General features: G+C 37.3%; 1 protein-coding gene across 6 annotated transcripts in view; it reads left to right on the top strand.

Annotated features, from left to right (window-relative positions):
* Nucleotides 1-15,795, top strand: part of ASCC1 (activating signal cointegrator 1 complex subunit 1) — a 172,495-nt gene that overhangs the window by 44,839 nt on the left and 111,861 nt on the right. For all 6 annotated transcript variants that reach the window (XM_075215194.1, XM_075215198.1, XM_075215197.1 and 3 more), the window contains exons 6-7: nt 2,125-2,261; nt 4,463-4,582. In XM_075215194.1, the coding sequence (XP_075071295.1) occupies nt 2,125-2,261; nt 4,463-4,582 (257 nt within the window). The remainder of the gene's footprint in view (nt 1-2,124; nt 2,262-4,462; nt 4,583-15,795) is intronic.

Consider the following 15,795-nt stretch of genomic DNA (forward strand, 5'->3'; position numbering starts at 1 on the left):
CTGACTTATTGGACTGGACGTGACATTCTCATTTCTTCTCTATTTCCCTTTTCAGAATACCTCATTTCCACAGTGTCTTCTCTGTCAGCCTCTGTTTGTTCAATTAATTAGTATGGTTCTGATATATTTTCCAAATTAAAGAATAATGGCAGTGTCACCATAGTTAATGCATTCTCCATTATATACACATTTTCATCCATTCTGCCAGTGAGGTCAATTGATTAGAATTCAGGAATTTCTTCCCGGTTAAGAGCTGATTGTCACAGGAGAATTATTTCCTAGAAGTCCTCTAATGGCCATCCTCATCCTCTTAATTGAAGATGTTCTTTGAAATACAACAGGGGAATTAATACATCATCCTTATTCAATGCCCATAGCACACTCCTACTGATGGGCTAACTCTCTGGACCTTAAATGTGATTTATGTCTGGAGGTTGACCTGATGACTTAATTTTTTTCTGGAAGAAGGATAACATGAGTTTGGAAAATATTTAGCCTTTGAAGGTCCTCTAAAACCTGCATATTTACAGCAGTATCAAACTTCAATAGCAAATGCTTAGAAGGCAACACAGGTCAACAGCACAGTGGCTGTACATATCCATCGACCACCAGAAAAACTGAAGAGGAAGCAAATATATTTGTATTACAGTGCGCTCTCTCCTGGGTCACCTTATGGAAAGAGTCAAAAGCGGCTAACTGCATACACAGAGCAGTTGTCTTGTCTTACTGTGCACCTGGTTGTTCCTGTCATCGACCTGATCATGTGGGTGTCTCCTAAGCAGTTTGAGTATCCAAACTCATGCAGGCTTTGGAGTGGCTGAGCCTTTTCTGGCTGGCTCAGTGGAAGGTGAAACAAAACTGTCCTCCAGTGAGGTGCAGGAAAGGTGAACAGCAAAAGGGATAATAATTTATGGGAAAAAAGCTTGTGATTTTCCTGTCCATTGCAAGGTGAGAGTGGACTAATACTTAGGTACCTATTGCCACTTTACAAGAATCAGGAAATGTAAAGGTCCTTGACATTGTATTTACAACTTTTCCACATGAATTGATTTGTTCTAAATTGAGAGCCAACCACTGGGGAATGAAAGCACACTAAAGACCTATTGATCTCTATGCTGTACTGCGTGTGCTAAGCAAGTGGACAGCAATGACACAAAGCATTGTTTCTGCATTATGAACTTGCATACAGCTTGGTTTACTGAACGGAAATCTGCCATGCATAGAAAAATCTATTCCCCTACATTTACAATGTTCTCTCAAATAGCATCAGTTCCGATAAGTACAAAAAAGCTTCCATAACTATGTGAGAATTATGCTAGTAGCAAAGCTTTTGCATTACAATAGAATATGGTCAGATATGAGGTATGAATACATGTGTTGAAGCATGTATAAGTTAAACAGCCTTCATCCACTTTAAGGTGTCGTATTCATGGAATGTTGTAACTGAGTATCATCATGTACAATGAAGGTCATACATTATTGGATTCCTGTCAATGATTCTCAGAAGGGCTTATCATATATGCCAGGCAGGCGGCCAGGGATCTAAACTGTGGTGTTATGTTTGGGAAAACATACTTAGGTCATGTAGCTGATAAATTGTTGTTTGTCTTGTTAGTAATTAAAGAATATAATCAGTTTGGGTCATTAAATGCCATTACATCTGATTAAAAGTGGTAGATGGTCCATTTGGTATGCTTTAATCATTCTTGATTTAATTGTATTTCTGTTTGAACAGTAAGTGTTTGCACACTCAATTCAATTATAATCTTGTGGTATGTATATCATACTTAAAAATTAGAAAGTAATGTGTTCACTGTGGAGACTGAGAGATATATCTGAATACATTATGAGCATGAATATAATTTTTACAAATGATAATATTTTTCATTTTATTGAGAAAATTGGATGTAAATTTTAAATCCTAAAAAGGGTTTTGTTATCTATAAAATAGCTTTTCTTGCTGGGTCTAATGAACAATACAAACACACTTCAATAAAAATATAATATTGAAAACAGTGTGGCTATTGATTATATCTTTACTCCTTTCTAAGCAAAGATTGTAGGATTTTTTTATTTGGATAACTCTTGTTCTAGTACTATTGTTTTTATTTTTGTTTTGTACAGGACCGTGGGGTGGAAAGCACCATTTTCCAGAACCCAGCAAAACTTCACCTGACAATAGGGACCCTGGTTTTGCTGAATGATAATGAAGTGACACAAGCTTATCAGCTGCTACAGAACTGCAAAGAGGAATTTCTGGAGTGAGTATATGACTCTACATATTTGTTTGAATCTGTGCTATAAATGTGTGGTTTGGGATGCATAATTGGCCTGCAGGGACAATAAAAATATGATCTTGTGTTTTTTATTGTACTTAGGTAGGGTAAAAGGAAAAAAAAGAAAAAAAATTCTCTGTGAAAATGCACCAAATGGTGCAAATGTGGCACAGACCGCTAGCAGTGACTGGGTTGTAAAGCTTAGGCCAAATTTGTCAGTTATAATTATTATTGTTTATATGGCATCACTGTACTGTGAGGAAATAGAACATAAAAACCAACAGGAAAACACTGAATAAATATGAGTATTCATGCAAGAGTAGCAAAAAATGAAGCATAAGAGCTTTAAAGGAAGGTATTTAGCAAGTTATTTTTGTACAGAGCATGCAAGAGGCATGATACAAGGATGCATAGGTAGAAGTGGAAAAGAAGACAGCTGTAGAAAGCCTTGGTCTTGTGTGCTTACAGTCTAATAGGGAAGGATGATGTTCAGGCAGGGTGGTGACATAGAGTAAGAATGTGGGCATATTCAGGCTGTGCCAGCGAGAGTAGAATTCGGTGGTAGACTGGTAAGCTTTGATGAACAGCTGCTTTTTTAAAGAGTGGTTAAAACTGCACAGGGACACTGGAGAAGTTTTGAAGCCAGGAGTGAAATTTGGTTATAAAAGGGGAGGTGAGAGGGTGGGTTAAGGTGTTGGTTATTTGCAGAGCGGACAAGTCAGCTGGGAATGAGACAAGTAAACAGTGGAGGGGTGGATGAAAGTTTTGTAGGTGAGGGCGAGGTGCTTGAATTGGATTTGGTAGCAAACACAGAATCAGGGATATAGGCAGATGTGATGCTGAAGCAGTTGCAGTTGGATTGAAGTGGGAAGAGACAGGGGAGCAGAAAGGCCAGACAGGAGATTGCAGTAGTCAAGGTGTGAAATGCCAGTGTGTTATCCTGGCAATGTTTCAGAGGTGAAAGCAACAGGCATGTGAGAGAGACTACATGAGGGGAGTGAAGGAGAGGGTGGATTCATGGGCGACTCCCAGGTAGTGAACATGACGATCAGAGGAAAGTGTAATATTGGTCCTTGGTGTGGGTAAGGAATTCAGACACTCTAGAAGGATGGAAGATGATGAGCTCAATTTTAGAAATGTTGAGCTTTTGGTAGTGTTGGGACATCCATGAGTAGATAACAAAGAGACAGTTGGACACTCAAGATAGCATTGGAGAGGTAGGGGGTTGTAAGTTAGATTTGGGTCATCAGTGTAGAGCTGGTACTGGAGACCAAATGAGTTGATTACTTCACTAAGGGAGGATGTGTATAGTTAGGAGTACAGAGATTCACGGATGGAGCTTCGTGATAACCCAGCAGGTAGAGGGACAGACGAGGAGGAACTGAAGGTAGAAACTGAAGAGGAATGTTTGGAGATGTATGAAGTGAACCAGGAGAGGGTGGTGCCATGAAGACTAATGTAGTAAAAGGGTGTGATAAATTGGTCAGTAGTGTTGAGGGTGCCAGAGAGGTCCATGTGGATGAACACGAAGTAATGACCCTTAGACATAGCAAAGAAAAGACTGTTGTTGGTGAATTTAGTAAGGGAACTCCCGGTTGAGTAAAGGGGATGGAAACTGGATGGGAGAAGGTTAAGGAGGTTGTGAGAGGAGAGAAAGATTGTGAGCCTGTTATTTAAAAGTTGTTTGTCTATTTGGAAGGTGAAATAGAGGAGAAAAGTTGAGTAGTAGGTGTAGCGAGACGAAGGGTCACAAGAAGGTTTTGTGAGGGTAGGTGAGGCGAGAGTGTGTTGAGAGGAAGAATGCCACTGGAGAGGGCAAGTTGAAGTGATAGGCTATGTGCAAGCAGGCAATGATGGAAAGGGAGTGGAGAAGGTGAGAGGGGATGGAGCCGAGGGATGACAAGGTGACAGAAAATTTTTAGTTGCGTTTAGGTGAGAGGGGATGGGTCAGAGGGGGAAAAAGATGACAAGAGGAATTATTCCTCGTCCCCAGAGACGTGTGTGTGTGTTCCTCTTAAATGTCTATGATTCTATCCATTACAAGTGCAGAAGGACACAGAGTATTCAATTACATCAAAGATAGTATAAGGTTTTTTGTTTGGTTTCCCTCAGTCATTAACTTTTTATATATGATCATCTCTCTTTCAAACTAAATTTAGTTTGTTTTTTTAATTATTTAATTCTAGCAAAATTGTTGCTGGGAAGCCAATACAGGTGAAAATGTCTGGAATAGAATACATGAACGATGACCCAGCAATGGTGGATGTCCTATATGCCAAAGTGCAAATGAAGGATGGATCAGGAAGGTTAGTTATAGAGCCGTATAGTGTGTCATATATATATAATATATAATAGGGGGTGGGGTACATTAATCCGTCACTGTGAACCTCAACAAGATTTAAAACGACAGGGGAATCACGATTTCTATAATTCCTACACTACTGAACTGACTACTTACCAAATGTCAGACCTGCATTTTCTTCAGCTTTCAAATCGCCGTCCATTGTATAATCCGATTGCCCTAAACATGTACACTATCAAATGACGTGTTTTACTGTGGAGAGACTGAAAATGCCGGCTTTAAAGTGGCAGTACCCGGACCCCATGCCTGTATAATTTAATACAGGCGTAGGGTCCAGGTATTGCATATATATATATATATATATATTAGTAAAATCAAGAATTTAAGAAAATAAAAGTAAGCTACCGATGATTTTCATTTGTAATGAATAATAATAATGGTTGTAAATGTATTTGCCTCTCCGGCCTTACACATGAGCTGACCCTGACACAAAACAACAGTCTTTTACAAGCGACAAAATGTGCAGTGCTGTTGGTACACTAGGTTTACTCTAATCTAGCAATAGGCAAAAGATAAGTTGCTTAGATGCTGCTTACCATTAACGTAAAGTTATTTACCATCAAACGTGCCTTCTTTCCTTTTTCACACATTTCCCCTTATTCTTAATGAAGAGATCCACTTATCCACTGTATTATCTGTCCCATATTTAGTACACAGAGGGTAGAACTTGTATTGAAATTTATCTATTTCTTCAGTATACCAGCTGAATGCCATATTATTCAGAGATAATGTGCTGTACAAGAAGATCTCTATAGAATACACCTGTCTACATGCCAGTAATAATCTATTTATCGTAAGATGTAAAGGTGTGGATGTCTCAAATGTATTTGGATTCTTTACTTCTAGAAAATAATGCTGAGATTGAAGTAGACTGTTAACAAGATCAGTATCGGTTAGATGAGCATTAAAGTCTGGGTCTCAGACAGCAGAAATTTCATCCCAACACTTTTGACTCCTCTGCTATACTTCCAAGAAGTTGACATCCGTCTGTCCAGACAATCACGGTATAGAGGTTCCCTCTTGCCTCTAGATAAGAGTATCGTGTGTTTAGCAAAAACACAGTCCTTTCATGGAAGACTGAAGGCTCCCAGTTTCTTATTTAAATGTAAAAATCCATTGTTTTGTTATGCTCAATTGAAAACCAATACATATATGTAGTACTTGCTGTTTTTAATGTACATATTTAAATCCGAACAGCATTTTTTTTTATTACTACAAATTTCTCTAATTAATATCATCATCATCATTTATTTATATAGCGCCACAAATTCCGCAGCACTATACAGAGAACTCATTCACATCAGTCCCTGCCCCATGGGAGCTTACAGTCTTAATTCCCTAACACACACACACAGATGGAGGGAGAGACAGACTAGGGTCAATTTTGATAGCAGCCAATTAACCTACTAGTATATTTTTGGAGTGTGGGACAAAACCGGAGCACCCGGAGGAAATCCACGCAACCACGGGGAGAACATACACAGTTAAGGCCATGGTCGGGAATTGAACTCAGAGGCAGAAGTGCTAACCACTGAGCCACCGTGCTGCCCATATGAATTATTGTAGTGGAGAAGTAGTATTCGTGCCAAGCTCTGTTTTCCCAAGTCTATGTCTATGTACAGACACATCATAGGTTACCAGTATGAGTAAATGATATCTACTAACGTGCCATTTAAACTATAGCATCTTATAAGAAATGATACTAATGTGTGTGCCCTCTTTTGAACAATGTCAATGTTTCTACTCAGCATTTGGGCGGATCATTAATTATTTAGTAACTAGTTAATGAATAAGTTCCTGCTCAAAGTTTGTACATATGTATGATAGTTGTTGCTCGGGAAGAGGTAATACGTAAATCTTAAATAACTGGTAATATGTAATATATTACATAACATTTATAAAGCGCACAGTTTATTTCATTCATTTAAACATGTTACATGTTACATGTTACCTAATGTATTGGTGGTATAGAAGAATGCCTTTTAGTGCACTCAGTTGACAAAAAGACTTAAAATAGTAAGGATGTAAAGCATTTAATTCTGCAGGGTAGTTTGAATTGTCATGTTTAATAAAATTCTAATTCTACCCATAATTAAAAAAACATGTTTTAAGTGGAATTAATTAAGATAAATTGCCAAATGCTGCACTTCCTAATTGTCTAACACTGTCGTTTACACAAATGGGAAGTTCATGGGGAGGGGGCCTAGAGAAGGCAATAAACACTTTTAAATTTACTTTTTTGGTGGTGTAATTTTTTAAGGGTCCTTTTTGATTTATGATTAGCCAATTGTTAAATGACATAACATTGTTGACATTATTGGCAATATTAGATTTTTCCTTCTGTGTTGAATGTTTCTCCACTATGTATTTTTTATGACTGTGTTTTTAAGAAACTATAAATGTTTTTCTAATCTATTGGCCAAAGTTTCCCACAGTTTTCTGTTCCTTAAGTTTCCTGAAATCAAACACACCACAGGAGTGTCCCCTATCTTCCCTTATCTTTGTACGTACCTTAGATCCTTGGATGGTTAAGATTACGGATAAAATATGGGTACATATGTAAGAGCGACCATTGGAGAGACTAAACTGGAAAACTCAATCTGGCTCACAAAACATTTTTGCCCCTATTTTACTAATACACATTTTAACATTGGGACACAATTAAAATGGTTGAAAAGGAAAGAGGTAATAGAGAATCATTCTCTGTTGGCGTCTGCAATATTAACTGGTCTTGTTTATTAGTTACAGTCAGTGCTTTAACCGTGCAATTTACTACACATTCTTTTGTGTTTGTGGACTCTGCGGTTTTTAGGATGGGGTACGTATTTCCAACTGAAATAATAGCGACACTGAGTACTGCGCACAAAAAATTCCGAATACGAGGGCAATATGACAAAATTATAAACTTACTTTGAAAGAGACGCTGAACATTTCCGACCCGGCTCATATAAATTACCACCGCAGAATATGCCGGCACTTGAGAATGGCATCATTTCATATGGCGACACTGAGATTTCTTGTTTTAAAGCAGCCATGCTGGGACCTGGCGGCTTACGGTAATGTTAACCCTAGCCCTAAGCCTAAACCTTATGTTCTGATATCTAGGGGACTGGGTCCCGGCATTGCCGCTTTAAAAGCGGGAATCTCAGTGTCGCAATGTAAAGTGACGTCATTTTAAATTGCCGGCATATTCTGCGGTTGCAATTTATAGGAGCCTGGTCGGAAATCTTAAGTGTCTCTTTCAAAGTAAGTCTATATTTTTGTCATATAGTCCTCATTATATTCAGATTTTTTTGTGCCGCAGTACTCGGTGTCGCTATTATTTAATTTGGAAATACGAGAACCACTGGGTTTTCTAGGGCTTTACATATTATTCTGAAACTTGAAAAATGGTACAGTTGTTTGTGTGCTGCTAACATAGTCATTGTAGATACCATCTTTTCCTAACATGAAAACGTTGAAGAAATGTCCTTGATGAAATGTTTTATGTCAGGAATTTTAAAAATAAGACAAAGATCATAACAAATGTTGGAAATAATGTAGCTAGGTGTTGCAACTAAAAAAGTCTATTTCTAGGTAGGCAATGCCTAGTCGCAATATTCAGGTCTGCAGTTTTTATTTTTATTGTTACAGTAAGTGTATTTTATTTTATTTAGGATGAACCTCACAATCATCATTAATCTTTCTTCAAATAACATCTGTATAAATAGTTATACAGTGAAGATTCACTTTCCTACGTGAAGGATCACTTGAACTGTTTCTCTTGTGCTGTGTTATTGGCCACAGCAGTTCCTGAGTCCATGGATGCTACTGTGTTATAAGAAACAGATAGTCCTATCATATCATTGTGATGTCCTGTAGGCCTCATCCTCTGACTAACTTATATCTGCAGCCATAACAGCAGCACCTCGCATAATAGCAAGAAAATAAGTGGAGGTGGTGAAGAGGACTTATGTCAAACTGTCCGTTTCTGTGCCCGTGCATCAGTTTTGCTTTTCATTAAACTTTATAAGGAAATGTTGCCCCTACTTTAAATTGGAATAGATTTTGGAAGTTCCCTGACTATATAAAAACTGTTAAAGAGCATCTACATTTTTATATGGTCATGGAACTCATTGGTAACCTACTTTAATTATAACCCTTATCTAAACTTATGAAAAATGGTTTGGATAACTTACACAGTGTAACTAAAAAAACATAGTATTAGTCTCATCTTTCTCTAAATTGTGTTTATCTCTAGAAAGGCAAAACAACCCCCTATATTTCACCTACAGTGAAGAGGAAACATGGAGCTTTTCAGCTACTATCCAGTCTCCTCGATCGCCTGCCTGTTACATTCACCACGTGCACACAAACTTGCTCTATGTGAGCTGGTGCTGCACTCTGTGAGTTTGATATAGCCCCATTCACTCTAGTTTTTAGATATGCATAAAATATGCACAAAAAAAGATAGGGAAGGCTGAGATATCTCTAGAATAATCAGTGAAGTACTTAGACATAAGATCCAGCATATAGGATTATAACTAAAAATACACAACTCATTATCAAAGTTAGATTGAAAATGTTAATATTTTTTTTTCTTTAAATATATATATTTAACCTGTCTGAAATGTGTTTGTCTCCAGAAAACTATAAAAGATATACCTCAAAGAGACACCTCAGTCTTGTTGTATAGTTTATTTAGTTATTGAAGATAAATATAGATTTGACAGCTAGTGATGGAAAAGTTAATGTACATATAATTCAATTGAAGTATGTAGGTGATCTTTAATATTGACTTTATTACTATGTTTTTGAACTTAAGAAAATAAATGGTTTAATAGGCAGGGGTATGGGATTATCGACTGACATCCCAACAGTAAACGTCTTGATTCAATAGCAATTTAGAATGATGAAGGTCAAAACTGAAGGATGAAAATGTTTCTCTTTCATTGTAATTACGGTTTCTAATTACAGTTTCATCATAATTAATTTGGATACATGCTGTCATTTGCTTTCAAGATCTAGAATAGATTGCAATAAATGTATGTAACAGCCCTAATTTCAATTACTCAACAGTTTTCTCATATTCCTATGTATTGTTTTATTTTCTAGTTCTGCAGCTTACCCAAGCAATACATTTCTATATTGCAGCTAGTATGTCTTATTGTCTAATGTAAAGTTTATAACTTAATAATATGCCATCTTCACTTAATGCGTGGTTCTAAACTGGTATGGCAATAATGTAATTACATTTGGCTCATCTGTCTCCCTCCTTTTCTTCTGCTAATTTTAAAAAACCACTGATGTAAAACCAGAATTACTATGGAAAGCATACACTAATGTCTTCTGTAAGTAGCTTAGTGTTGGTATGGAGTGCATTTACTGAGTCAGCTTTTTATCACCTAAATAATTAGTGTTCGGTATTTTTTTATCATGTTTATTTTATGAAATTTTGCAATAAAACATAAACAAGAAAACAAAACAATATAATATAATATGAAAAGAAATATATAAGCGTTTATCCAATGTCCCCACCAATATTTTAGCTGAGATCATCACAGGTAGGGGAATATTCAATTAACTCCTGAGATTGCGTTTACACTTCGGAACAACCCGTGAAGTTAATCTGCGGTACCGCAAAAATGCTGATTTTCCTGCTCCCCATAGGGTTGCGAACGAAAATCTGCATTGTTGCGGTACAGTATTACTTTATGTGATGCACAGCCGCCGCGTATCCGCGATCTCTGGAGTTAATTGAATATGCTCCTAAGTATTAACGATGAAGCAAAATAGAAGTAAGGAACTAGGCGCCCAGAAGAATAATGTAGTTCTGTAATGCGTGTCTGGATTCGGTCAGTTTGGAGTAAACACTCAAGAATTTAGAGATCGCATTTCTGTTAGTCTATAAAAAATGCTTGTGTCCAACTGTTTCGTTGACCAAACTCATCCAGCCCTGGAAGCCAGGGCCCCAGAAGCCATCCAAGTCCTAGCCATACAAACCTTAGCCAAAGTAATGTGATTAATCACCTATTGCCTGTGTACACAGCAACTCAAAACTTCTGAACCACATGGCGGTTCCGTATTGTCAGAAAAGTAAGCATCCTTGTTCCACACTTATCACAATTTGTACCGGTCCTTCTACCGAATTTCCGTAATGCCCTATGAAATATCCAAAGCGGTATTTGTTGAAATGTAGTTGAAAGTGTGGATTCCCATGAATGCCCTAATATATAAGACCAATCTTCATCTGATATTGCCCGTAGGTCATCTTACCATTTTAAATGGAGCATCATCAAGTTATTTCTTTCTAGCTCTCTTATTAGAAATTCATAAATAGCAGAGATTCATTTATTTTGCCCCAAAGTTTATTGGTGTTTTTTTCATAGGTACATCTAACAGGGACCGGCAGCTCGCCTCCAAATTGCACTGACAATGCAGTCCAAAGCTGTAAAGATCTGAAAAAAGCTTCCTTGGGGGTTACCGTACATGATGTTAAGTTGTTTAAAGGATTTTAATTGATCTTGAGTGTAAAGTTCACCTGCTATATTAATCCCTTAGCTAAAACAAAATTCCACCTCCCAAGATTTACCACCTATAAATTCTGATAGTGGTGGATGGCTTGTATAAATTTTTTCACCGAAGTATCCATACTTGGAGACATAATAATACTGCTTAAGGTTGGGAACTGCCAAAGTATTTAATTTAATTCTAGATCTTTTCCACTCAGGCCAAAAATGATATATTTTGAGAAAAATACGCCTGGGTGTGAATATTGGAGAATGCTGGAGCCACATAAATGATTATACAACCCAAATTCTTATAACTAAATTTACCCTTCCAGTCATACTTAAGGGTAGCTTTTCTCCATGCATGTACTTTGAGTTTAAGAAACTTAACAAGGGGAAAAATGTTATACAAAATATAATCTATAAGGTTGTTTGAGACCTAAATACGCAAATACTTAAATTTAATAGTATGAAAATAATGTTTTTTGTGAGGTGTGTGGAAGAAGGGTTTTCTGGATGTTGGACTTTTTCTGGCCGTATTTATAGGAAACGAGGTAGAACAAATGCACCTTGTCCCCTACAGATATGGCCTGCTAGGACACAGTGGTCTTTTCCACATGATTTTGTATGGGTGAACTCCTTTAAATACCTAGGTAATGTCGTTACTAGGGATCTTTAAAAATCTTTTTCTGTAAACTTGACTTTAGTGCTGGAGACATAGATAAAAGCTCAACTCAGCAATTCTCAGAACAGGGCATCTGCCACCTACTAAATGATTTTCTATTATTATTAGCTGAAAAACAAAAAGACCTGGACAACAGGGGCTGCAGAAAGAACTTAAGGATTTTCAATTTCCTGGAAGTAATCATGATGCCTCATCTGGAAGATTACCTTTTCTAGTATGCTAGTCCCTTCCATTCTTGATGATATGTTCCTCCTTCATATGGTACATCTTACCCTCCGCCCTTGATTAAAAGACCCTTCAACCCCAAGAGATGTTATTTTACACCAACATTATTGCAAGACCAAGGAACATATTTGCAGAGAGGCTAGGATGACATCTGATATATGCATAGAAAGATTAAAGCTCCAGATATTTCAAGATTTGGCCCCTTTTATTTCACTGCGTTTGACCAGGTCAGAGGTAAAAAAAACCTGAGGTCCTATAAAATCAAATACAGATGGAGCTTCTCCTTTACCATCCAAGTTTGTGCAGAAAGCAATCTCTTAATAATTAACACCAAAAGATTCCCTTCACCTGTTACATAAACTAATTCTCTTAGGCCCCCCCATCTTATCCAAAGAATCAACCTCGCCCAAGCAGTGCAGTCCCACTGCCTCAAAGATCCCAAAAGAAGGAATGACACATGATCAATTCGAGACAGTTCTTTGTAGGATACATGAACTCTCTCCATTGTATATGGACCTCCTGATGTTCATCTCTGGAGGTCTCATTAATTTTATCAAGTTCCCTTTATTTTTTATATCCGTTTAGTTCCCTTTAATTAAAACCTGTGTTTATTTTGTTTTTTTTACTTCAATTTGTGGATTATTGTTAATTCACCTCTTTATTTTCCGAATTTATCCATACAGTAAAACTATAATTCCGTACTAATCTTACCTTTTTTTATTACCTAATCAACCACAACATAGCCTCATTTTGGCCTAGTACAATAAGTTTTCTCTCCTATACTGTAGCCGTAGCTTTTGGGTAAACCTGTGCCTGTATGCAGCAAAACATTATGTATTATGTGTTTGTTTCTTTTTCTTCTCCATTCTCACTATTAAGTTAAGTTTCTATTTGTTGATTGGTTATCTTCCAATTAAGATATGTTTTTAATCTTTAGGATTGCAAACATTTCAATCTATGTACTATCCACTCTTACTATTAAGCTAGTAGCTCCCCATTTGTATACTTCACATACTATTTAATATACATATAGATAGTTCCCCATGCTTTCTAGGGTGGTTAAACCCCGCAATTCTTCAATCCTAGCTCACTTTGGTGCTGATGACATCCACTCACAATCGCTTAGACTGACTTCAGACACTTTGGGGTGTTCCTGTCTATTTCTCCTATTGGTGTGATCAAATATGCAGGTCGTTATTATGTTCCTTGTCATCCTCTTCCTCTCCTCCAACCCAATTATCTACCCCCCCCACCCAACCACTTTAACAGGAGAGTTATAATAGTACTCTACCATCATATTTTGGGGCCCTGGTGGTCTTAACCTTTCACATACTTTACTATCTGTCCAAACCACTTTTATTAACTCGATTCCCATTAAACTGTTGATTGTGAACCTTAATGGTTTTAACTGTCCCCAGAAAAGATCCACTATTCCATACTTTAAAGCAAATTCAATTTGTAGTATTAAACTAAAGCACACATTTTACCAGTTTACATCAATCATTTTTTTCCAAATGTCCATCATACCTGTTTATCCTAACTATATATAAAGAAGGGAGTTGCTATCCTAGTAGTTAAACACTTTTTAGTTTTGCAGCATCTTATGCAGTCATGGATCCTGAAGGGAGATTTATTGTCTTAATAGAAGTACTTGACAGAATCCCTTTGGTAAATGTTTAATAAAAATGAATCCATGTTTTTCTCTATGCCCTCAATGAATACCTAGCCCAGCGCAGGAAAGGTAGGGTCGTTCTGGCAAGTTATTTTAACATAATCATAGAAAGCCACATAGATAGGCCCAAACCCGTTCCAACAGTGGCTTTCAAAAACTCCAAAGCTATGTTACTCTTAATTACACAACACCTTTCGTTTCACCCTTTGAGTGTGAGGGAACTATCCACAAGAGACTACACCATCTATTCTCTACATCATGTGCATACCAGACTAGGGGCTAGATTTACTAAGCTGCGGGTTTGAAAAAGTGGGGATGTTGCCTATAGCAACCAATCAGATTCTAGCTTTCATTTATTTAGTACATTCTACAAAATGACAGCTAGAATCTGATTGGTTGCTATAGGCAACATCCCCACTTTTTTAAACCCGCAGCTTAGTAAATCTAGCCCTAGATCTTTCTGAACCTGAAGCCCATTCTGTATGTTATCAATGCAAAGTTACTCCCTTGTAAATGGTTGGTCCATAGTCCAGTATCTATGCATGAAGTCAGAGGCCAACGTCCACCTTGTTTCCTTAAGGATAACCTCAATCCCCAACTGAAATTACATTTCGGTTCAGAATTACAGAATTATTTAGACACTAATTATACCCAGGAGATCTCCTCAATGTTATCGTAAGATGCCCAAAAAATCTGTGATCCGGAGTAACCTGCAAAGAACCTTTGCTTATGCCAAAAAATAAGGTTGCAAAAACTAGACAACCGTTCCCTTAAGGTCCTAGATATAAAACATAAAATCTTCAGATTCAGGGAAGAGCACATCAAGTTATTGGTTGGTAGAGGACATAAAAAGCCCTTAAATAGCTTAACCAAATCTTTTATGAAAAAGGTAGACAGATTTTTCCAGATTAGGGTCAGAATGTCACAACACAACAGTCCAACCATTAAAACCCCTCAGGCAGGGTTACCAGTGACCCCAAACAAATCACAGGTGAATTGCTCAGTTTTTACAGAAAGCTCTATAACTCTGTCCAAAACACTGGTTCAAGACTCTGGCACAGTACATACTACCTTGACTGGGTGAGCTAAACCCTAAGATCACAGAAGAAAAGGTAACCCAAGTTATTAAATGTTTGATATCCAAAGAGGCTCTGGGCCCAGGATGTTTTAATGCATCCTATTACAAAACTTTTAATAATATACTTGTCCCATCACTAGTGTCCCTTGGTGTTATGAAAGACAGTTGTTTTTTCAAAAAGGCCCTTGACACCTTAATCATAGTAATACCCAAAGAGATTAAAGACCCCACTAACTGCGGCCTCTATAGATCCATCTAACTGTTGTCCTCAAGACCTATGCAAATGTTTTGACAACATGATCTTGACCAAAACTGGTCCAAAGCGACGACTTGGTTTCATCCCTGGGCCTCACACACAACAATATCAGAAGGGTTATTGGCCTCACTCACTTTTTATATTTATCTTATATTAAAGCAAAACAGAATTACAGCAGTGGAGCACTACACATATATAAAACATAAGTAATGTTATCAAACATGTCAGTCTTAAACTAAGTAGCATAGTAAAAAAGCAGTTCAAATAGTACATTATTGATTAAGCAAAAAAAACCTCAGAGAAATGGGTCATTGAATCTCAGTAAAACAATTGATTGGATAATGCACGGCATGAAAGTAATAGGTAGGTCTCTCATATATACCCAGGTCCATACCATGTAGTGTAGCGTAAACAATTCCAGATGGTCGCAACGTGTTAGCAGACAAATTATATAAAAGGATCAGTTGGCCATTTTTACTTGAAACTCTCCACCAGTTTAGATTTTGTGATTTTCTGAGGCTTATTGAAGCACTTTATTACAATCTGTCTGCCAGGGTATTGATAAATGGCATCTCTTTAGACACCCTTGACGTAGCAAAGGGCATTAAACGGGTGCCCTGTCTCTCCTTTGAGCTTTACACTGGTTATTGAGGCTCCTTGGCAGCCCTGATATGAATTGCTGCAGACATCAAGGGAATATATGGACAAAAAACAAGAGTGTAGAAGGTGCACTATGCTCTCTAGTTGTTCGTA

This window comes from Mixophyes fleayi, chromosome 6, assembly GCF_038048845.1.
Source record: "Mixophyes fleayi isolate aMixFle1 chromosome 6, aMixFle1.hap1, whole genome shotgun sequence".
NCBI lineage: Eukaryota > Metazoa > Chordata > Amphibia > Anura > Limnodynastidae > Mixophyes > Mixophyes fleayi.